The sequence below is a fragment of the Bos mutus genome, chromosome 3 (genome assembly GCF_027580195.1).
Source record: "Bos mutus isolate GX-2022 chromosome 3, NWIPB_WYAK_1.1, whole genome shotgun sequence".
Classification (NCBI taxonomy): domain Eukaryota; kingdom Metazoa; phylum Chordata; class Mammalia; order Artiodactyla; family Bovidae; genus Bos; species Bos mutus.
The window spans coordinates 41520869-41546351 of NC_091619.1; the positions used below are offsets into that span (position 1 = coordinate 41520869).

General features: G+C 40.2%; 2 protein-coding genes across 5 annotated transcripts in view; one reads left to right on the forward strand and one right to left on the reverse strand.

Moving 5' to 3' along the window:
- The window catches only part of RTCA (RNA 3'-terminal phosphate cyclase), a 28100-nt gene extending 12090 nt beyond the window's left edge, over nt 1-16010 (reverse strand). Inside the window, exons 1-8 of one of the 3 annotated variants that reach the window (XM_005906360.3) lie at nt 15744-16010; nt 15548-15648; nt 13699-13842; nt 9133-9256; nt 6064-6122; nt 3207-3348; nt 2734-2858; nt 1766-1824 (exon numbers count right to left, since the gene is read on the reverse strand). In XM_005906360.3, the coding sequence (XP_005906422.2) occupies nt 1766-1824; nt 2734-2858; nt 3207-3348; nt 6064-6122; nt 9133-9256; nt 13699-13842; nt 15548-15648; nt 15744-15788 (799 nt within the window). In that variant the 5' untranslated portion in view covers nt 15789-16010. Of the gene's footprint in view, nt 1-1765; nt 1825-2733; nt 2859-3206; nt 3349-6063; nt 6123-9132; nt 9257-13698; nt 13921-15547; nt 15649-15743 lie in introns of those variants that run through there. The other 2 variants (XM_070367600.1, XM_070367601.1) reach the window with 2 other exon arrangements.
- A 4562-nt stretch (nt 16011-20572) lies between these two features.
- Nucleotides 20573-25483, forward strand: part of DBT (dihydrolipoamide branched chain transacylase E2) — a 40516-nt gene continuing 35605 nt past the window's right edge. For both annotated transcript variants that reach the window (XM_070367602.1, XM_070367603.1), the window contains exon 1: nt 20573-20653. In XM_070367602.1, the coding sequence (XP_070223703.1) occupies nt 20603-20653 (51 nt within the window). In that variant the 5' untranslated portion in view covers nt 20573-20602. The remainder of the gene's footprint in view (nt 20654-25483) is intronic.

Sequence of the window (25483 nt, forward strand, 5' to 3'; positions counted from 1 at the left end):
GGGACCTAACAGAAGCAGAAGATATTAAGACGAGGTGGCAAGAATACACAGAAGAACTGTACAAAAAATATCTTCACAACCCAGATAATCACAATGGTGTGATCACCAACCTAGAGCCAGACATTCTGGAATGTGAGGGCAAGTGGGCCTTAGAACCATCACTACAAACAAAGCTAGTGGAGGTAATGGAATTCCAGTTGAGCTATTTCAATCCTAAAAGATGATGCTGTGAAAGTGCTACATTCAATATGCCAGCAAATTTGGAAAACTCAGCAGTGGCCACAGGACTGGAAAAGGTCAGTTTTCATTCCAATCCCAAAGAAAGGCAATGCCAAAGAATGCTCAAACTACTGCACAATTGCACTCATCTCACACGCTAGTAAAGTAATGCTCAAAATTCTCCAATCCAGGCTTCGGCAATACGTGAACCGTGAACTTCCAGATGTTCAAGTTGGATTCAGAAAAGGCAGAGGAACCAGAGATCAAATTGCCAACATCCACTGGATCATCAAAAAAGCAAGAGAGTTCCAGAAAAATATCTACTTTGCCTTTATTGACTACGCTAAAGCCTTTGACTGTGTGGACCACAACAAACTGTGGAAAATTCTTCAAGAGATGGGAATACCAGACCACCTGACCCGCCTCCTAAGAAACCTGTATGCAGGTCAAGAAGCAACAGTTAGAACTGAACATGAAACAACAGACTGGTTCAAAAGTGGGAAAGGAGTCCATCAAGGCTGTATATTGTCACCCTGCTTATTTAACTTGTATGCAGAGTACATCATGAGAAACGCTGGGCTGGATAAAGCACAAGCTGGAATCAAGATTGCCAGGAGAAATATCAATAACCTCAGATATGCAAATGACACCACCCTTACGGCAGAAAGCGAAGAAAAACTAAAGAGCCTCTTGACAAAAGTGAAAGAGGAGAGTGAAAAAGCTGGCTTAAAACTCAACGTTCGGAAAACTAAGATCATGTCATCCAGTCACATCACTTCATGGCAAATAGATGGGGAAACAGTGGAAACAGTGACAGACTTTATTTTGGGGGGCTCCAAAATCACTGCAGATGGTGACTGCAGCCATGAAATTAAAAGACGCTTGCTCCTTGGAAAAAAAGTTATAACCAACCTAGACAATAGTATTAAAAAAGAAGAGACATTACTTTGCCAACAAAGGTCCGTCTAGTTAAAGCTATGGTTTTTCCAATAGTTATCTATGGATGTGAGAGTTGAACTATAAAGAAAGCTGAGCACCAAAGAATGGATGCTTTTGAACTTGGTGTTGGAGAAGACTCTTGAGAGACCCTTGGACTGCAAGGAGATCCAACCAGTCCATCCTAAAAGAAATCCGTCCTGAATATTCACTGGAAGGACTGATGCTGAAGCTGAAACTCCAATACTTTGGCCACCTGATGTGAAGAACTGACTCATTTGAAAAGACTGTGATGCTGGGAAAGATTGAAGGCAGGAGGAGAAGGGGAAGACAGAGGATGAGATGGCTGGATGGCATCACCAACTCAATGTTCATGAGTCTGAGTAAACTCCGGGAGTTGGTGATGGACAGGGAGGCCTGGCGTGCTGCAGTCCATGGGATCACAAAGAGTCAAACACAACTACGTGACTGAAGTGAACTGAATTGAACCATTTCCTTTTTAACTTGTCATCCATAATTCTATAATATTCTAATCCTGACAGATAATTAAAGAATGATTAAAGAATTGTACACCAGAACTGGGAACAGTGTGCCCTTCATTTATCTGTACCTCGTTTACCAAGCGACGATCCAGCAAACAGACAGCCAGTGGACGTCTCGGCAATGATGCTGTATAAGGGAAAAACAGTATTACTATCTGTGCTATAAATATTCTAGTATTACATGCAAATACAACACAGGAGAACAGTGACTGTTAAATACACAGCATTAGATCTGGCTAGGATATTGCAAAAGTGAAATTCTTCATACAGAGAGCAACATGATTAGCGTTCTCCATCGTCATCAGGGCATTAGTATCTTTCAGCACTTCTAACAAGAAGTCACACCAGATTCTGATTCACACACAGGTAAGGAATGGTCTTCCCAGAAATCATGTCATCAGCACTAAGTGACACCATTTCAGAGGCATGCTATACTGATAATCTTAAATGTAAATGTGTTTCTACAGAGATGTTTGGTTTTCTTTTATATCAATAGTTTTCAGAACAGTATTATATGCAGAAAATGCATTTACTTTAAACTCCTTAATAGAAGCTATGAAAAAGAGTTTAAAAGTTAAATATTCACAAAAGATAGTTTTATTCTTTAAAAATATTAAAGGATTTTTATAACACTTAATAACTCCTAATGGGAAAATATACAATATTTCTTTTCTAAGTCAACCTTTGCTACATCTAATATTTACTTGTAAACTGAATTCACACTTGAGATACAGAAAAGCAACTGGAAATATTTCTCATAGGATAATCTTCAAAGGCTAACTTCTGATTAGCTTAAACATTTAAGCTCACTATATAAACAAAAAGGCTCTGATAGTGTAGTAAAAAGTAAACCATCCTCAGAAAAAAATTCAGAATAAAATTATCATAATTCATCATACTGTTGTTTTAGGTAAGAATATTCTTAAAAAATATGCCTTAAAACTACAAATTTTAAAATGACAAACATTTTATCAAAATAGGATAACTATTTCAGGGTGCCCTCAACCAACATCCAGGAAAAAGTATATTGTCTCACATTATTCCATTTCCATTGCCAAAAGCTTGGTCTTTAGGTTCCTGAACAGGCTGGATGTTAACATACAGATCCCTAATCTCCTTCCTGATGCATCTTACGGCTGCCGCCGCCATATCTTTTGCTACCTATTTTGGTAAGACAGAAAAATAGAATAAATTAATAATTATTTTGACAGCTGCTTTCAAGCCTTCAAAGACAGAGAATTAATCATTTTTACATGCATCATATAAAAACTCAATTTTAAAGAGTAAAGTAAGCACAGAATTTTAAGAAAAACTTTCAATGAAAAGATTTAAAAATTATCTCAATAATTTCAAAATTTAGATGATATAATGCTTATCAAGACAAACACATACTTCTAAGATCATCTAGACAACTTTATTTTTTGATACCTTATTTTATTTTTTTATTGGAGTATAGTTGATTTACAATGTTGTGTTACTTTATACAGTAAAGTGAATCAGACAACTTACTTTAAATGGCAAAACACCAGCAACAAAAGCTCTTCCATATATCTTAGTCACACAGCCACGGTCAGTTAAATTTATTGGGCTCAACTGTTTAACTGGCGACATTCGGACAATCACTTCACCACCTCCCTTTGGGTAGTAGCCCCTGTGAAAAGTATGATAAAACACATAAACTGACTGCATGACAAAAAAATAAAGCTCAATATTTACAATAAAATAACATGTGGGTAATACCAACTATATAATTCATGTTTTACATTTCTAAATAATGTTTTAGATTTGTGCTTTCCCATATGGTAGACTCAGGGCTTGTTGTTGTTTAGTTGCTAAGTCATGTCCAACTCTTTGTGACCCCATGGATTGTAGCCCACCAGGCTCCTTAGTCCATGGGATTTCCCAGGCAAGAAAGACTCCAGTTCATGTGACTATTTAACCCATTATTGACCAGAGATATGTTAATCCATCTTTTGTTACCAGAACAGTATTGACCAGAGGCCTATCAATTCATTTTAGAGAGTGATACAATTAACATCAGTGTGTGAAGCTGTTAGAGCTTAAAACTGATGAAGGGTTCATTATACAACTTGTGATGGTTGTTATCATTCACATTTTGCTCCATTAAGCTTTTGTTTCTACCCTATGAATATTATACATGTAAATTTTTTGAAAATGACATATCATGAAATTTTGAGTGAAAAATTTTTTGGTAAATTTTATGCAGATACTTTCTCTGACTGTCCACATGACATATACACTAGTGTCTCAGAAGAGGATAGTTCCTCAGAATAGAGTTCTGATTCAGACAATGTGAATATCAGACAAAAGCCAATAAATAATCTTAGTGATTCATTCTGATACAGAAAATGAAAATGAAACTCCTGGTGCTAGAGAATGCTCCTTTGCTTCTACAGAAGAGTGGACTGCAGACAACATTTCACAAAAACTAGAAGACTCAACAGGTGTGTCAGGTGTAACTACTGAATGTAATAGCCCACGAAATGTTAGTAAAATAACAAAATTAATTTTTATCCAGCCAAAATAAAAACTGCCAGCCACAGGTGTTAGGTTTCTACAAAAATCCCTGGTCAATAATGAGCTAAAATTATGTATTTATTTTCTTTGCCACACATAAAGACTTGAGGGGATCTTAGCTCCTCATCCAGGACTGAACCTGTGCCCTCAGCAGTTAAAGTGAAGAGTCCTAACCACTGGACTGCCAGAAAATTCCTTATTTAAATTTAATAAAATTTAAAACTCAGCTCCCCAGTCCAACTAGCCACCTTTCAAGTGCTCAACAGTCATATGTAGCAAATGATTATCATCCTGGACAGACAGGGAACAATTCCCTTAGTGCAGAAAATTCTATTCAGGGACTTCTCTGGTGGTCCAGTGGCTAAGACTCCATGCCCTCAATGCAGGGGGACTCCATGCCCTCAATGCAGGGGGCTGGGGTTCAGTCCTTGGACGGGGAACTAGATCCCACATGCCACACCTAAAAGATCTAACATCCCACAACTAGGACCCGGGACAGCTAAATGAAGAAGAAGGTTCTATTCAATCAGTGCTGTTTTAGAATAAAAGCTACTTAATGATAGCAGCTTGGTCTATTTTCTTCTTGCTATATTCCAGTGCCCTAAAACAATGTCTGGCACATTATAGGTGCTCAATAAATATATGATGAATATTTAGTGGCTGAACCATTAATAAAATTTTGCTGTTGCTGCTGCTACTGCTAAGTCGCTTCAGTCATGTCCGACTCTGTGCAACCCCATAGACGGCAGCCCACCAGGCTCCCGTCCCTGGGATTCTCCAGGCAAGAACACTGGAGTGGGTTGCCATTTCCTTCTCCAGTGCATGAAAGTGAAAAGTCAAAGTGAAGTCGCTCAGTCATGTCCGACTCCTAGCGACCCTATGGACTGCAGCCTACCAGGCTCCTCCATCCATGGGATTTTCCAGGCAAGAGTACTGGAGTGGGGTGCCACTGCCTTCTCTGAATAAAATTTTGACTCACATTACTTACTTTGTCCAGAAGATGCTAAGAACACATAGATAAGAATGACAATACTCCTATCCACAAAGAACTCCCCATCTGGTAAGATGGGCTTCACGTGTAACTAGAACACATGTCAGGCTGTGAAGAGGACTAAAACAGAGGTGCAACTATGAATTCCAACTGAGGCACAATCACTGACAATTCACACAAGAAATTACAAGTTTCATTTTCAAGAGATACAGAATTTCCAAGTTTTAGAAGGGGAAGAAAAACATGAACAAAAGTATGGGAGTCTGAAGGTACAAAGTATATTTAGGGAATGGCAGCAATCATGTAGTTAGAATACATGGTATGCTGAAAGGAGGGGAGGGAGAATATAGCTAGAAAGGTAAACTGGAATAAGACTGCAAAACACTTAAATGCCACACCAAGAACCAAGAAATGTGGCCTTGCTACTCTGTGGCAGAAGGCAAGCCTTATAAGAGAAATAACCTGAATGCCCAATGTGTCTCCTAGGAAAAGAATTCTGGTTGCATGGTGGAAGAGAAGCCCCTTCAGGACCCTGCAGTTCCCCACTCCAGGAGTCTGCACACAGTGAGCACCCAGTCTGCGCCCGACACAGATAACTCCACACTGGGTGCAGCCATTCCCTCAAAAATATTCTGCCAAAACAAACATCAAACATAGCATGCAGCTGCTTCCAAGTACCCATACCCCTGCTGTTTATTGTTTTAAGCCACAAAATACTATTATTTCCTACAAAAAATGTATTAAATGGACTACAGAAAGACAGTTCTCCAGGATCTAACTTTTCCACTATTTTCAGCACAAGTAATGGGTCAGAGGGTTAAGAAATAAGCACCTTACCTCATTTTAATGTCACAATTAAATGTGAAACCAAATTTTTCAACAATTGGCTTGAAAACCTGAAAAATCAATTTATTGTTAAATACCAGTATTTGCTGATTCAACAAGTATACTTAGTAAACAAATGTGCTCCGTACTGAGGTTATAATGAGGCACAGTAGATAAACATTGATATAAAAATGTGAAGGCTAATTCTATTTTTTAAATAAAATAAATGACATGCAGCTAAAATTAGAAGTTTAACATTTAACTAATAAGGGCTGTGCAAGCCTATTTAATGAGGAAAAAAAAAAATAACAAAACCCAGAACTCAGGATTCTTGATCCTTGCAGTTTTACTTCAGAAGCCATTTCCTAACCTTAATGTAACGTACCATAAGAAATCTGGGGTGCTGAAAAGCATTCCATCCTGTTCTCTCAATTTTTTTTATACAGTTGAAATTCACTACATATACAATATTTTATCCTTTTTCCCTCATTTAACATTATAAATAAAAGCATTTCCCAACATCATAAAATATTCCTCCTAAAAAATTTGAATGATTACATGGCAATCCAGCATAATTTATATAACCATTCTCCAAGTTTTCATTATTATATAACTATATATATAACAATAATTATAGTACACAGTACCCTGCTCTAATACCTTTAACATTATCTTTTGCTGCATTTTATAATGTTTAATTAGGGTCATTTCCTTAAAGTGAAATTGCTAGGTGAACAGAGATTAATTTTCATTATATATCCCATCAAACTGAATTTTCAAAGACTATAACATCTATTAAAATGGAAAAAAAAAATTAAAAGCTGAGAATATCAAGTGCTGGGAAGGATGAAAAACAGCTAAAACTCCCCTACAGTGTTGGTGAAAATGCAAAACAACGAAGCCACCTTGGATGCCAAAACAATCTGGCAGTTTCTCATCAAGTCAGACATAAATTCACTGTTACAACTGAGCAAATCCTCTGTAGCTGTTTACCCAAGAGAAACCAAAACTGATGTCCAGATGAGAAACCTGGATGTGTTTACAGTAACTTTACTCGTAAGTGCAAAAAACTGGAAATAGTCCAAATGTCCTTCAACTGATGAACAGATAAACATCCATATAATAGAACACTATTTAGCTTTTACTGCTGATACAAGCAACATGGGTAACTCTCGGATGTATTTTTTAATTTATTTTATTTAAGTAGAGCTGATTTACAATGCTGTGCTAATTCCTAGTATACAGCAGTGATTCAGTTATATGTGTATATATATATATATGCATTCTTTTTCATATTCTTTTCCACTATGTGTATCACAGGATATTGGATATAGTTCCCTGTGCTATACAGTAAAACCTTGTTGTTTATCAATTCTACATATAACAATTAGCATTTGCTAATCCCAAGCTCCCAATCCATCCCTCCTCCACTCTCCTCCCCTTAAACAGATGCTATTATAACTGAAAAAAAAAAAGACTCAAAAGACTATATATACAGTATTATTCCTTTATATGACACTCTGAAAAAAGGCAGAACTATGAGACAACAGATCACTGATTGCCAGGACCAGAGGGGGTGGGACTGACTAGAAAGAGGGATAAGGGAATTTTTTTACAGTAATTCTCTATCATCATTGTGGTGGCAGATTCACAACCATACATCAGAAATCAAAGAACCTCACATTAAGAAAGGTGAGTTCTAGTATAAATAACTACACCTTAATAAACCTAGGGGAAAATGATGATACCACCTTCCCCTCCCACAAGTTATATAAGCATGCCAATACTGAATTTTACTTTCTAAAAATTCATAATCAAAATATGGGAGTTATTTAAAAAAATTTTTTTTATTATGGTAGGAACATTTAACCTGAGCTCTTACTCTCTCAACGCATTTTTACGAGTACAACATAATACTGTTGACAAAAACTAACAATGTGTACAACAGATCTCTAAAGCGTATTCATCTTACTTAAGTGAAAATTTATCCACATTGATTATTAACTCCCCAGTTTCCCTCTTCCACTAGTAACCATTCCATTCTTTGAGTCCATAACTTAACTTCTTTTGCTATCTTATGTAAGTGGAATCATGTCAGTAACTGTCTTTATCTGACTGCCTCATTTCACATAGCACAACATCCTCAAGGTTCCACTGTGCTGTCACATAATCTAGAATTTCTTTTTTAATGCTAGTCATCCACTGTACATATATAACACATTTTTTAAAATTTCTAATAATACTTTATTTACAAGGACAAGTAGTGGGCCAGATAGACAGATAAATAGGGATAAAGGTATATCCCTAGCTTTATTCCCTATATTCCCATGGATACATAAAAATAGTAAATGTATAGACAGAAAATCTGTTGAAGAAAATTTAAAGAAATAAACTATTAACAGTGGCTACTACCTTCAGAGACTATCTTTCAGTGTGCATACACTACTTCTTTAAATAAATGTTTTCTAATATGTTTTCTGTATGCCTCGTTTTTTAAATTCTTTCATCTGTCGATGTTGTTTCCACATCTTGGCTTTTATGAATAGTGTTGCAATGAACATGGGAATGCTAATAGCTCTTGGAGATCCTGATTTCAACTCTTTTGGATAATACCTAGTGGGACTGCTGGATTATATGGTAGTTTCCTTTTTAATATTTTGAGGAACCTCCATGCTGTTTTCCATGATGGCTGCACCATTTTGTATTCCCATCAACCGTGTGCAAAGGTTCCAATTTCTTCATATCCTCACCAATCCTGTCAAACATAGCATTTAATTCTTGAGTTTTTCTTCCAAATTATAATCCCTGTATTCAGAAAATAACTTATATGATAAGTAAAATATGGTATATGCATTATAAATAATCTAATGTACATGAGGTTTTTAAAGAATTCACTATGAACACTGTCCTAAGATATAACACACAATCTAAAATTATCCTCTCCCACAATAGAACCAGACTCCATTAAGAAATAAAGAGGTATGTACACAAAAACACTCAGGATGTATTTAAACAGAGAATGGAGTTTGAGAAGACTATATGAGATCCTCTTAGTTGGTCAGTAGTAACAAAAGCTCTTACCATGGCTGTGTAATCAATCTGTGGTGCCATTTCAGCATTAGTCCCACCTTTCAAACGGAGTTCTGATGGACAAGCAGCAAAGAGAACACAGGGCATTGAGACCTGCATCAAGAGGCAGACACTCCTAAGGAGAAGGCAGAACAGGCTTAGATGTGTTTTCATTTTGAAGTCTCAAGAAAGAGACATTACTACATATTACCATCAGCTGAAGCACAGACAAATGACATGCTGCTGCTAAGTCACTTTAGTCGTGTCCGACTCTGTGCGACCCCATGGACTGCAGCCTACCAGGCTCCTCCGTCCCTGGGATTTTCCAGGCAAGAGTACTGGAGTGGGGTGCCATTGCCTTCTCAACAACTGACATGCCCTCAACTTTAAAGTTAAAAGACACTCCCACTGACTGAATGATAACATCCTAAATCTTAAAAGAAAGCTTGATATTTCACAATAGAAGGAACTGGCCTTAAATAATAAGCAAATCTGGGTTTGAATCCAATACTAAATATATTAGCTATATGACCTTTGTTGTTGTTTAGTTGCTAAGTCATGTCCGACTCTTTTGCAACTCCATGGACTGTTAGCCCACCACGTTCTTCTGTCCATGAGATTTCCCAGGCAAGAATACTGGAACGGGTTGCCAGTTCCTTCTCCCAGGGATCTTTCTCTCCCAGGAACTGATCCTGCATCTCCGGCACTGCAGGTGGATTCTTTACCACTGAGCCACCATGGAAGCCCACTGTGTGATTGCAGGTTAAGTTCTAATACTTTTGTTTATATTACAAATAAATTAAAAAGAATTAAAAATAAAAGGATCTTTACAATGTTTTTATAAACGGATTCTTAAAAGTAACACTTTATGTAATTGCATTCAAAACTGTCAAGGTCTGCAAATATTCTAATGACTGTACCTGAGTCTCCACCATGCACAAGGGATCATTCCATATATTAAGATAGAGTTCCTACCATCACGGCATTTGTGATAAGACAGAGTAATATTTTAAAGGACTGACAGCCAAATATTTCACATCAAAAAAACTTCTCAGGAGATAATCCTTGCTACAACTCAACTCTGTCTGGTTCTAGAAAGTGAAGTGAAAATCACTCCGTCATGTCCAACTCTGGACTGTAGCCCACAGGCACTTCTGAAATTCTCCAAGCAAGAATACTGGAGTGGTCTGCCATTTCTTCCTCCAGGGGATCTTCCCGACCCAAGGATCGAACCCGGGTCTCCCACATAGTAGGCAGACTCTTTACGGACTGAGCCACCAGGGTAGCTACTGTTTTGGTCCTTAGAATCAAATAATGTGAGAAATCATAAGAAATAATTATAGAATATGTAGCATTTTATGAAATAAAATGGTCATATTTCCTAAAAGAGCTATCATCTCCCTTCTCCAAAGTCAGGAGAAAACAATCATATTAATACACAGACTGCATAGTTTGAAAGGGAATGCCAACATAGCCTCTACATACCAAAAGATAGCCTTCATTTAACTGTCCTATGGGAATGATGCATGGGTACTGAATTATACAGTCTCTATCACTGATATTGTATTTTATTAATTCAGTAAATACTTAACACTGTGTAATGTTAGGCACTGTAAGAGAAATTGCATATAATATAATCCCTCTTTTTAGGAGTTAAGCCTAGGGGTAAGTGAAAAAGACTTGGAAATGTTCAGTTTACCATAAACCATAGGTTTACAACTGCTGAACTTCTGTTTATACCCTCTGAGAAACCCAATACAGTTAAAGTGTTTCTCTTCCACCCAATAAAATCAGAGTCTAAGAAGAGTAAAGAAAACCTTAATTTTAAAAACGTATGGAATTGCAAGGGATTTCCAGGTGGCTCAGTGGTAAGGAATCTGCCTGCCAATGCAGAAGACACAGGTTTAATCTCTTAAATAGGGAAGATCCCCTGGAGGAGGAAATGGCAACCCACTCCAGTATTCTTGCCTGGAGCATCCCATGGACAGAGGAGCCTGGTGGGCTATAGTCCACAGGTTCGCAAAGAGTTGGACACGATTGAGTGACTAAGCACATACACACAAGGAACTGCAAAGACAAAGGTAGACATTTGAAAAAACATAGTACTATAATCACAATTAGGGATGAAAATGCTATAATTCACTTATGTAAGATGTGTTTTGTTGCTAGAAATAAGCTTGTTTTAGTCTACTGAAGGGAAGTGGATTATCAACTTTAAACTCATTTCTCATACATTCTTGTGGATTAGAAGCCAGAAAGTCTAGATTCTAATTCTAGTTCTGACCCTGACTCTATGACCTCTGCGTCTTCATTTTCTCATTCACAAAGTAAAGGAAGGGTTGGAATACATGGTTTCTATCTTCTTTCCTACAGATTCAAAATTCTATGATTCTGTGTTCGCTAAGTTTTAGATAGTTGGCTAACTATAACTTTCCCCTCTTTTTGTACGAAAGAATGCCTGAAATAAGAAAGATACTTCAGTTCAGTTCAGTTACTCAGTCGTGTCCAACTGGTTGTGACCCCATGGACTACAGCATGCCAAGCCTCCCTGTCCATCACCAACTCCTGGAGTTTATCCAAACTCACGTCCATTAAGTCAGTGATGCCATCCAAGCCTCTCATTCTCTGTCATCCCCTTCTCTTCCTGCCTTCAATATTTCCCAGCATCAGGGTCTTTTCAAATGAGTCAGCTCTTCACATCAGGTGGCCAAACTACTGGAGTTTCAGCTTTAACATTAGTCCTTCCAATGAACACTCAGGACTGATTTCCTTTTGGATGGACTGGTTGGACCTCCCTGAAGTCCAAGGGACTCTCAAGAGTCTTCTCCAACACCACAGTTCAAAAGCATCAAATCTTCGCTGCTCAGCTTTCTTTATAGTCCAACTCTCACATCCATACATGACCACTGGAAAAACCATAGCTTTGACTAGATGGACCTTTGTTGGCAAAGTAATATCTCTGCTTTTTAATATGCTGTCTAGGTTGGTCATAACTTTCCTGCCAAGGAGTAAGCATCTTTTAATTTCATGGCTGCAGTCACCATCTGCAGTGATCTTGGAGGCCCCCAAAATAAAGATACTTCAGAATGGTTTAATCCCCTTAAGAAAGTTATCATTTGGTAACCTTCACCTGAGGCCTACGAGAGGCCTTTTTTAACATAAATCTATTCACATCATAACTGAAACCTCAATTGTCACTAAACATTTCCTTAAGCTAAAAAAAATCATAATCTACTGAAACAGTCATTTCTGAAACAAACTGGCATCACATTTACAATACTATTCCTTATTTTATCAAATTTCCTAGTAAATGTATAAGATTTTGGTAAAAAGATGCTGCTTACAATAGCCATCAGCCAATAACACAGAAAACACAAAAACTGTTCTCCATATTTTATCAATAAAAGGAGAGATTTTTGGAAAATAATAAAGGCTCAACTTAATTGTTAAATATCCATTTTTCAATGAGGATAAAAAGAAGATCACATACAAAAATTTCTATATATAGTTGCATAAGTCTCTATTAAGAGGACAAAAATACCTAGACTAAAAGTAAAATATGGTTCATAATTAGCTGCAAACCAAGAACTAAACAGACTACACCACAAAGACTACTTATCACTACAAAGCACAAAAGTACAGGTGCTTTCAGATATTCATTTTCTGAATAACAAAAACTAAAGAAACAAATATGTTATACTATACATGAGAGAAGATGTATAGATGGGGAGTCAGTCACAGACTTTATTTTCTTAGGCTCCAAAATCACTGTGGATGGTGACTGCAGCCATAAAATTGAAAGTCACTTACTCCTTGGAAGAAAAGCTATGACCAACCTAAACAGCATTTTAAAAAGCAGAGACATCACTTTCCCAGCAAAGGTCTGTATAGTCAAAACTATGGTTTTTCCAGTAGTCATGTATGGATGTGAGAGTTGGACTACAAGGAAAGCTGAGCCCCAAACAATTGATACTTTTGAACCGTGGTGCTGGAGAAGACTCTTGAGAGTCCCTTTGGACTGCAAGGAGATCAAACCAGTCAATCCTAAAGATCAGTCCTGAATATTCATTGGAAGAACTAATACTGAAGCTCCAATATTTTGGCCACCTGATGTGAAGAACTGACTCATTGGAAAAGCCCTGATGCTGGGAAAGACTGAAGGCAGGAGAAGGGGATGACAGAGGATGAGATGGTTAGATGGCATCACCGACTTGATGGACATGAGTTTCAGTAAACTCCAGGAGTTGGTGATGATGGACAGGGAAGCCTGGAGTGCTGCAGTCCACGGGGTTGCAAAGCATCAGACAGACACAACTGAGCGACTGAACTGATATATGAAAGAAAATTCTAGATAGGTACAGTAATAACTACAGTAACAGCTACAATTAATAAGCAATTAGGTATTTGAAACTTTACACAGGACCTCTAACTCTGAAATGTGTTTTATGTCCATTTTAAAAGTGAGGAAACCAAGCTTCAAAGAGGTTAAGCAACTTGTCCAGGAAGTGGTAGTACCTGTATCTGTATCCAGGTCTAATTCAAAAACATATAGTAAAATGGAATGTAAGTGACACATACCCTGCTGTCTTGGTATCTGCTGTGTGGACTCCACCTTTGATCTTCTCTGGTGTAAACGTTATTTCTGTTGAGCCGATTTCTGCCCCCTCCAGTTGCCCATCACACAAATCTCGAATCATTTCCAGTCCAGATAAATGTTGAGGCCTTCAGGTCATAATACTGCATCAAAACGTGTGCATTCAGACTGCCTATATCCCCACACTTTATGACACATTTATAAAACTGCAATGGCAAGAAAACAGCAAGGTCTAACCACAGTAAGTGCCAGAGTGTCCTTCTGGTTTTTTAGGCACCTGGACTACCTGCTGGTAGGTATCTTTTTAAGGGTTCCTTCCACATGTTACTTTAACTATAAACACATATGCTGATAATATTGTTGCAAATTAGAAGCAAACAAAAGAGTAAAACTAATAAAACAACCCAAGTGCCATCAGTCTCACTTGCACTTCACTGAGTAATGTACATACCTGTTACGGGCTGAAATGTGATCCTCTAAATTTCATATGCTGAAGTACCTCACAATGTGACTGTATTTGGAAATAGGGCCTTTAAAGAGCTCATTAAGTTAAAAGAGGCAGTCAGAATGAGCCCCAGCCCATTCTCACTGGTGTCCTTACAAAAAGGGAAGATTAAGACACACCAGCAGGGCATATGTACAGAGGCATGAGCACAGGGAAGAGGTGGCGAGAGGCTGATTATATTCAAGGCAAAGAGAGAGGCCTGGAACAGAATCTTCCCTTAGGTCCCTCAGAGAAAACCAACCCTACCAGCACCTTCATCTTGGACTTCCAGCCTCCAAAACTGCAAAAATCAATTTTCGGTTGTTGAGGCCACAGAGTCTGTGGTATTTTGTTATTGCAGCCCTAGAAAACTAATAAAGTACGTAACACAGCCTTAATGAATTAATTTCCCTATTGATGAAATGGGTTACTGCAAACTACTGCCATGACAAAGAGAACTACTGTTCACACGTAGCAGTAACTGCTTTTTAATAATTTCAACATGGAGTCTGAATAAAAAACTAAGAGACAGCTGATCCGCTAGAAGGAAACATATACAAAGTACAAGCACAAAGGAATCAGTTTGGCTTCACCATGACTTAAATTAGTGGTATGCCTAGCTTCCAGATGAAACACGGTCAACTGTCAACATTTTCCCCTCTTCACAACGGATAATCCTCATCCTATCCACAGCTTCCTAGAGGTCTGAATGAAAGCCGGAAATACGGCATCTCAGGCTCTTTATGAGACTAAAACGTGCGAACGCAGAAAAAGGCCCGGTTTAAAATAGTGGAATTTTTGTTTGGCCCCAGAAGCTGTTCTGCCCTGATCTACCTTGCCGGCTGGTACGAGCTTTCCGAGTACTTGTAATGACCGATGAGGTGGGAAACATTTTAAAATATAACTCATCAGGAAACGAGACAACTTTAGCTAAACAGAGAAAACATAGACCTATTTTCTGAATTTGCTCCTTGAGGCTTTCAAAAGCACCCAAGCCCAGTTACCGAGGTCACAGCACCATCCCTGGGCCGCAGAGTCCTCAATCCTAGGGCAGGGATCTTAGCATCACCATCAGCTCCACGTCCCGCCCGCCTGCCCCCCAACAATGGCCTGTTCCCCGCCACCCACCCTTCAGTCCCAGGGCCTGTCCCTTCCTTTCCCCCAGTCCCCGGCCCTGCGCACCACCCCCTCAACCCTCCAGTCCCTCGGCCTATCCCCTCTTCTCCCCCAATCCCTAGCCAGGCGCCAGACCCCCACCCTCCAGTCCCACGGCCTGTCCCCTCTTCTCCCCTCGTCCCACCCACCCATCCTCTAGTCCCACGACCAGACTCCCCGGCGCCCCGACTTACCTGAGGCCCGGCGTGCTGCGGCCGGCTCGGATCTTCTGCACCCGCAAAGGGAGGCCCAGCAGACAGCTCAGGGCCGTAGACACCCTCAGGATCTGCCCGCCCTGGTGCCGAAAGAAGAGAGAGATTAGACCCGCAAGCTCTCCGCCGCAGCCCGTGCGGCAGCCGCACCGCGCCAGGCCTCCTGCTCGGCACTCACCCCTTCCATGATGCCGCCGTCCACCTCCACCCGCGGCCCAGCCATGGGGAGCGTGCTGGGGCCCGGCCCCCCGCGACTTAGCCTCGGCCGGAACCGGAGAAAGAGGATACGCGGACTCCTGCCCTGCAGCTCCGGAGCCTGAGTCCTCGCTCCCCGCTCAGGGCCGCCGGGCTCCCCGGAAAAGCAGGGAACTCGCCGGCTGCGGGAACGCCCAACTCCGCAGACACGAACCCTGACGCACAGCGCCCAGAAGCCGGGTTCTTCAGGCCCACAACCAGTGCGCGTGCGCGCCGCGCCCCGCGCGCCCCTTAAAGAGGCGGCGCCCAGAAAATTCCGACAAATCAGAAGCTCTCCGGCAGAAGGGGTGGTGGCCGGGGAGGTACCCTGGAGCATCTTAGGAAATCTGTTCCTAATAGACTTGCACCCTGAACACAGCAAAACGTACAAATTGCAGAAAGCTTCTCTTTCACCTCTAGTCGTATCTTCCAGTTGTCTCGCAGGCTTGTGCAAATGTGTTTATCACTGTTTTCTCGGGGATCCTGCCGTACCAAAACTGGAAACTCTTAAAGCCGAAGAGTAGGAAAGGTCCCTGCAATGCACTGACCACCTTCTTTCTGGTCGGGTTTGCCTTCTCTGCAGCCTAGCCCTTGAAATGTGTTTCCTTGGCGCATTGATGATACCCATGAGCCTCTTATTCTTCACTGGTGTCTGTTACTGTGTGCGCGCGCGTGTGTAGAATATTATCTTTTTTTTCTCCTGTGAGACATCAATTCTTCGGGGACGAGTGGAAAAGGACAGAATCAGAATCGGCAGTATAATTATCAAAAAGCCAAAGTTACCCCACTTTGTCGGAGAAAGAGTACAAGCTCATGGCGGCAATGAACAGTGCAACTAACGTAATTCACCTCAGGCCAGGACAGAAAGGACAACCAGCTTCTTGATTCCGCTGCAGTTCAATTCCTACATTAACTGAGTACCAAATCACGTGCAAGCCTTTCTATGTAAGCAAAGGAGAGTAAGGTATTCTTTGTCCGAAGATATTGGAAGTATTTTGGACAGACTGAGAAGTAAGCAATTATGATGTCAATCTTCTTAAGGATAAAAATATACTGTACCTATCTTACAGTTAAGAGGGAGCAGCAATTAGAATATGATAAATCATACAGATAACAGCCAGCATTGATTGAGTACTTGGCCGGTGCATGCATGCACAACCTGCTAAAATATTTACTGTTTTTACTCATTTACAGCTGCACGTGTTAAACAGTTTGCTGCAAGGCTAGCTACACAGTTGTTAAGGAATACTGGGATATGAACCTCTGTGTTTTGATGTGAACATCATTGTCTCCTACTGATCCTAATCCCAATGTTCTACCATTGTTGTAAGAGGGAAAGCTCTGGGAATGCATATACTCTACCCAATCTCTGGTACCAAAACCAGACAAAGATGACAGCAAGAAGAAAAAGTATAAGCCAATTTTGTTTATAAATTTAGATGCATCCTGATCAATCAAAATAGTAACAAATCCGACAATGTTTATAAAATATTGTATATTATAACCAAATTGAGATTATCATTCTAACATTAGAAAAATGTTATGATAATATATCAAAAACCTAAGATCACATTAGTAGATGAAGAAAAAGCATTTGAAAAAAATCAAGACCTATTTATGGTAAAACAAAATCAAACAAAACTAGCAATGAATGTAAACTCCCTTAACCTGATTAAGGACATCTGGAAAATCCTACAGAAAATTTCTTCCTTAATGACAGTAAATAATAGTAAAATGTAAGACACCAATTCAAGTTAAAACAAGATAAGAATGTCCACAATTATGGCTTGTTAAGCCATAATTTCAACAGATGATGGGAGTCTAGCCAGATTCTACAAGAAAGAAATGAAAGACACAAGACTGAACAGACAAAAACAGCACCATCATTATTCTCAAATGATATGAATATCTACAAATAAAACCCTGAAGAATCTTTAGCTATATTATTGAAAATATAATTTCAATAAAATTCTATCAAATGCCCACCAGGACTTTTTTAAAGAGCTTGACAAGCCAATTCTAAAGTTTCTATGAAATTACAAAAGGGCAAGAATAACTTAAAAAGACTGAGGTGAAGGGTACTTGTCCTCTCAAAACCAAGAGTTTCTATAAAGGGAAAGTTAGAAGAAAAAGGTATTATAGGGACTCTAGGAAGAAAAATAATTCAGTTCAAGGCCACAGCTACTTAATCTTTTTATACAAACACATGCATGGAGTATTATGAAACATATTATTAATGTCTATAAAATGTTTTGTTAGTTAGTCCAGTGCAGTCACTCAGTCGTATCTAACTCTTTGCAACCCCATGGACTGCAGCACACCAGGCTTCTCTGCCCATCACCAACTCCTGAAGCTTGCTCAAATTTATGTCCGAGTCCGTGATGCCATCCAACCATCTCATCCTCTGTCATCCCCTTCTCCTCCTGCCTTCAATCTTTCCCAGCATCACGGTCTTTTCAAATGAGTCAGTTCTTCACATCAGGTAGCCAGAGTATTGGAGCTTCAGCTTCAGCATCAGTCCTTCCAATGAATATTCAGGACTGATTTCCTTTAGGATGGACTGGTTGGATCTCCTTGCAGTCCAAGGGACTCTCAGGAGTCTTCTCCAACACCACAGTTCAAAAGCATCAATTCTTTGGCACTCAGCTTTCTTTATGGTCCAACTTTCACATCCATACATGATTATTGTAAAAACCATAGCTTTGACTAGACAGACCTTTGTTGGCAAAGTAATGTCTCTGCTTTTTAATATGCTGTCTACGTTGGTCATAACTTTTCTTCCAAGGAGCAACTGTCTTTTAATTTCATGGCTGCAGTCACCATCTGCAGTGATTTTGGACGCCCCCCCCCCCAAATAAAGTCGCTTGGTTCTTGGAAGAAAAGCTATGACCAACCTAGATAGCATTTTAAAAAGCAGAGACATTCCTTTGCCAACAAAGGTCCGTCTAGTCAAGGTTATGGTTTTTCCAGTAGTCATGGATGGATGTGAGAGTTAGACCATAAAGAAAGCCGAGTGCTGAAGAACTGATGCTTTTCAACTGCGGTGTTGGAGAAGACTCTTGAGAGTCCCTTGGACTGCAAGGAGGTCCAACCAGTCAATCCTAAAGGAAATAAGTCCTGAGTGTTCGTTGGAAGGACTGATGATGAAGCTGAAACTCCAGTACTTTGGCCACCTTATAGGAAGTATAAGGCATTGGATGGCATCACCAACTCAATGGACATGAGTTTGAGTAAGCTCCGGGAGTTGGTGATGGACAGGGAAGCCTGGCATGCTGCAGTCCATGGGGTTGCAAAGAGCTGGACATGAGTGAGCGACTGAACTGAACTGAAAAATAAAGTCTCTCACTATTTCCATTGTTTCCCTGTCTATTTGCCATGAAGTGATGGGACCAGATGCCATGATCTTAGTTTTCTGAATATTGAGTTTTAAGCCAACTTTTTCACTTTCCTCTTTCACTTTCATCAAGAGGCTCTTTAGTTTTATTAGGGGAAATGCTAAAACAAAAAATCAAAGTTCTTTGACTATCCCAGATTTTCTAATAAAGGTAATTATTTAGATTTATTGCTTACAGTTGTGTGTGTGTAAGAACTATACTGAAAGGCACATAAGGCAAAATTGAAAGTGTGAGTTTGAGTAGTATAGACAGTGAATTTGTGAAATACCTGAGATTTTGTTTTAGAGCCACTAATCTTCAGTGTTGAGATTTATGATTTTGTCTTTGTTGTGGGTTTTTCTCTATAGTGCTGTAAACTTCTGTACAGATTTTCTTTCCCATGTAAGAGGGAAAAAAGACAAATATCATCCTGGACATTTCTAGAAACTGATTTCTTAGTTGCTGTGAAGAGGATTGACCATTAAAGCTCTGATCTTGTCCTTACTGTTTCCACTGAGCTCAATTTGACATTTCTACCAGAGGCAAATAATTCAAGGTAATATGCCTGTGACATATATTGCATATGCTGGGCAGCTATATCTGACAAATTCCCTAAGAAGGAAAGATAATGTTGATGACGTTTGTCTTCGATATAATAATCTTGTTCATTTTCCATTAAAAAAAAAAGCCACTTTTGGTAACCAAGCTCACAATGCCAGTAAGAAAAATGCCAGTTATTAGGAAGTATTCTAGTATAGACTTGATTCAACTAGCTCCCCCGGTAGCTCAGTCGGTAAAGAGCCTGCCTGCAGTGCAGGAGACCTGTGTTCTATTCTGGGTCGGGAAGATCCCCTGGAAAAGGAAATGGCAAACCACTCCAGTGTCCTTGCCTGGAAAATCCCATAGATAGAGGAGCCTGGTGGGCTGCAGTCCACGGGATCGCAAAGAGTCGGGCACGACTGAGCGACTAACACTTGCTTCTACAGAGTCTTTCATGTATAGAAATGTCCCGTTTTCTATAATCAAGAGATTACAATACGAGTTGAAGGAAGGTTTGTTTGTTTCCTACTTAACTCTTCCGATCTTAGTTCAACCAAAATTTCTCCAGGTAGTGCCCTTCCTTTATGTTTCCTTAACACACTCTATCTCCCCCATTACTTGGGCTGAAAAGATGATCGTTGTTGGCGCATAAGTACTTGCACAGCGGTGCCCCACCCAACTTTGTCCCTGAAATTAAATTTGGGACGGCCCACTCCCCACTTCGCTCCCCTCCCCCTCAGCAGTGCCCTCCACCCACCCCTGGGGGTTTTCTCAGCCCCGCCCCGCTCCCTGGTTGGCTGTCAGGTGGGGGCGCGCCTCCCCGCCCCCAGTCTGTCCGCGGCTGAGGCAACTCCTCCAACCTCAGAGCAGTTGTCATTTCCGGAGTAAGATGGCTGCGGCGCTTGTGCTGAGGACCTGGAGCCGGGCTGCGGGGCAGCTGGTAAGTAGGTTGGGCCCATCTGGGGTGGGGACGGAGTGGTTTATTTGGAGTTGCCTGGGAGAGATGATTTGGTTTTTCCTCCGAGTGCCTCGCGTACAGGGCTCGCGTGATGGAGAGGTGGAGAGATGTATGCAAAACCAAGGGCAGCGACGATGGCGAACCAACCTGTCTGGAAACCCAGTCTCTCGATCTATACCAAGGCGCCCATCTATCGTGACTCGTTCTCCCTCCCGCTTCATTTGCACCCCAAAGCCCAGCTGGTCTTTGCCCAATAGCTTTTCGTTGAGCACCATCTGGGTACCGGGCATTGTGTTTGGCACTGGGGATACTGAAATATACTATATTCGTCAAACATTTATTGAGCACCACTTTGTTTCAGAACTGATAATACGACCCCTCTCCTCGAGGAAATCTACAATCTAGAGGAAGAGACTGGGCAAGAAAACCGTAACACCATAGGCCCTTGCCTCCGAGCATCTAGGAGGCTCGTTTCCTTCTTTGGACTTAGACTTGTCTCCCATGTTTGCACCAGTATCTTTCCAACCTTTTAAATCACCAGAGCTACGACCCACCAACATTTCCCCTTCATTTCTCCCCTTTCATACAGCCTTTTAGCACCAGTTAACATCCCAGTGATCGTAGTGTTTCATCTATTTGCATAGAGTTTTTTTTTTTTTTCTTCCTGGGTCCGCTGTTCCGGATTTTCCTACAGCGTTTGATCCCTGATCTTACAAAAACCTTTCAAAAGCTTGCTGTATACCAGGTACCAGGAATTGGGGATGGAAATATGTATAATTAAGACACTGATCTCTGCCCCCTCAGAGTTTAATTACATCTTTGTGGTGGGGCATAGCGGGGAGAGAGAGAGAGAGACATTAGACAAACAATTACAGCACTGCGTGAAAAGATGGCGCAAGTACATATAACTACAGGAACGCATAGAAGGGGTCTTGCGGGGTCACAAGTTTCCCAATGGATAGTATGTAATTTGAGATTTGTGACAACTAATTAGGAGATAAGGCTTCCCAGGTGGCGCCGTGTTTAAAAAAAAAATCCTCCTGCCAATGCAGGAGACTTTAAATGTTCCATCCCTGGATGGTGAAGATACCCTGGAGGAGGAAATGGCAACCCACTCCAGTACTCTTGCCTGGAGAGTCCCATGGACAGAGGAGCCTGGTGGGCTCCAGTCCATGTCATTGCAAAGGGCTGGATGTGACTGAGCACAGACACAAAAAGGAGGTAACCAGGAGAAATAAGTTCTCTACAGCACCTCACTAGATATTCTTTTGAAAGTTCTTCATCCTTGGCTTCTGTGACACCAGCTTCCCAATATTCTTCCTACATCTCTGAACACTTCATCCCAATCTTCTCCACTTTCCCTGATCAACTTTTAATCACTGGTGTTTCTCAGGATTGTGACTTTGGCCATCTGTGTACTTCTTGCAGTTCCTGGGTTACCTCATCCACTTTGAATTTTAGTTGCCATTTATATGCTGATGATCCCCAGTCTTCCAGCCAGCTCTATTGCAGACCCATATATCTTACTGCCCTGAAAATCTCCAAATGTCATGTATATTAGGTATTTTTCAGCTGTAGGTAATAAACCCAACCAGTAAATGGGAAATTATCTGTGTATACAAAGCAGATGAAAGTTAGATGGCAGCTGGGATTGATTAAGTGGCTCATCATTATCAGGGCTCTACAACTTTGTATTCAGGGCAGAAAGGAGGAAGAGGAGGTACCAGCCAGACTCACTGATAGTGATGTAACTTGGCCACTACTAGCCCAAGAGAGTTTGGAAGGGCTAGCCTTTAGCTGTTTCACAGTGATTCCTATAATGCCTCCAAGATACATCAGACTCTAGGCTCTAGAACTAAACCCTCAAACCTGTTTCTTGTAGCCTAGAAGTCTCTCAAAAATCTAGTCATTGTTCTACACCTTGTCGCCAGCTGCAGATATCCTGGACCTTCCTCAATTGGACTTTCTGCCTCTAATGTTGTACTTTTCCAACCTATTCTCCAGAGCATGGCCAGAGTCATTTTATAAAGTAGGACATAAATTTAAGAGTGTCATTTCCTTGCTTAAAACTGCTCTCAGCAAAATATTCAGAATTCAAATGACTATGAAGCTATTTATGATCTGAATCTTTCCAATCTCTTCAGGCTTCGTTCCTTACTGCTGCTGCTGCTGCTAAGTCACTTCAGTTGTGTCCAACTCTGTGTGACCCCATAGACGGCAGCCACCAGGCTCCCCCATCCCTGGGATTCTCCAGGCAAGAACACTGGAGTGGGTTGCCATTTCCTTCTCCAATGCAGCAAAGTGAAGTCGATTAGTCGTATCCGACCCTCAGCGACCCCATGGACTGCAGCCTACCAGGCTCCTCTATCCATGGGATTTTCCAGGCACCTAAAACCCAGTCTTGAAACGTCACCCTTAGCTCACTCTAAGCTATGCTAGAAGAATATTGAACAATTTCAGTTAATTAAGCACATTGTTCTCCCTTCTTCTCTATCCTCCAGACCTTTGCACATATATTTCCTCTTTTCCAAAGACTCTTGCCTTACTTCCCTATAGCCTTATCTGCAACACATTTTACCCCTTGGCTGACTCCTACTCATCCCTTAGGTCTTGCTTCACTTTCTCCAGGTAAGTTTTCTCCTTTGTGTTTTCTTAACACTACTTCTCCCCTTCTCCCATTATGACACTATTGTAATTACCGGTAGTCCTGTTTTTATCTTTCATAGTATGGGCTACACATTCCATAAAAGAAGGAATCACAGCAATTTTGTTCTCTGATCCTAAGTGCTTGGCACATAGTAGGTACTCAGTGAACCTTTGTTGAACTGCTTAGTAAAAAAGTCTGTTTTTTTCCATGTGTTATTAAAAAAATCATAAACAGCAAGAGATCTTACCACCTAAATTATTAAGAAAGCCTTATTATATTATGTTTATACTTTCCTATGGCATCATGCATTTGACTCTTGATTACTTACCCTATCATCCTGAATTTATCTATTTTGTCTGTCTTCCTGCAGTAATTTGAATTCAGAGACTATTCTATTTCTTATTTAGCTTTGAATTCATGAGTGCAGAATAATCCTGTCTTTATAGTGTGCTCAACGACTGCCTAATGAATTATTACTAATTTATTTCCTTATTATGAGAGTCTGTTAAATCCTCTTTTCATTACTTTTTATTTTTTGCTGTGTTGTTTGTATAAAAAAAGTCTTTCCCTACTTGAAAAATTTTTTTTCTCCTTCTCCCTTCCTTTTTATCCTTTTAGTCAGCAGCTTCACTACTGTGTTTCAGCCTTCTCTTAATAGACATCCAATTGCTAGTAATCATTTTGCATTTATGTTGCTTTCTTTCTTTTTCCAGTCATTATCTCAGCAAAGAGCCTGTGATTTCATGACTCAAATACAATAATAGTTTCTTAACTTTGTCCTTTCTCTTCAGGCATTGTTGTTAGTATTGTTTAGTCACTAAGACTCTTTTACGACCCCATGGACTGTAGCTCAGGCTCCTGTGTCCATGGGATTTCCCAGACAAGAATACTGGAGTGGGTTGCCATTTCCTTCTCCAGAGGATCTTTCCAGCACAGGGATCAAACCCACATTTCCTGCACTGGCAGGTGGATTCTGTACCACTGAGCCAACAGAGAAGCCCCTCCAGGCTTTACTGTTATAATCTAATAAACACATATACACATACATACTCACAATAACCCATAATGTGTGAGTTCAAACTCCTCGATCTCACATTTCCCGTCATCAACAATTTGGTCCTTGAGCTCCTTCCATTGCTGCCTTTGATAAATTTGATCAAGCCATATCATACAACTCAGCATTAAAAAAATGGGCAAAATTGAATAGACATATTTCCAAAGAAGAAATGCAGATGGTCAACAGGCACATGAAAAGATGCTCAATATTGCTATCATCAGGGAAATGCAAAGTAAAACCACATTGGGATATCATATCACCTCACACCTGTCAAAATGGCTATCATCAAAAAGAACCCAAAAAACAAATGTTGGCAAGGATGTGGAGAAAAGGGAGCCCTCATACACTGTTGGTGCAAATGTAAATTGGTGCAGCCACTGTGGAAAACAGTAGGGAGGTTTGTCAAAAAACTAAAAATAGAACTACCATGTTACCCAGCAGTGCCACTCCTGGGTACATATCTGAAAAAACAAAACAGTAATTTGAAAAGGTACATATACTGTAATGTTCATAGCAGCATTGTTTATAATTTCTAAGATATGGAAGCAACCTAAGTGTCTGTCCCCAGATGAATGGTTCAAGAAGACATGAGATACTACTCAGCTATAGGAAAGAATGAAAATTTTGCCATTTGCAACAACATGAATGGACTTGAAAAGCATTATGCTAAGTGAAATAAGTCAGAGAGAAAAAGGTACTATATGATATTGCTTATGTGTAGATTTTATGTATATTTTTTGGGCTCCAAAATCACTGCAGATGGTGATTGCAGCCATGAAATTAAAAGACGCTTACTCTTTGGAAGGAAAGTTATAACCAACCTAGACAGCATATTAAAAAGCAGAGACATTCTTTTGTCAACAAAGGTCTGTCTAGTCAAGGCTATGGTTTTTCCAGTGGTCATGTATGGATGTGAGAGTTGGACTGTGAAGAAAGCTGAGTGCCAAAGAATTGATGCTTTTGAACTGTGGTGTTGGAGAAGACTCTTGAGAGTCCCTTGGATGCAGGAGATCCAACCAGTCCATTCTAAAGGAGATTGCTCTTGGGTGTTCTTTGGAAGGAATGATGCTGAAGCTGAAACTCCAGTACTTTGGCCACCTCATGTGAA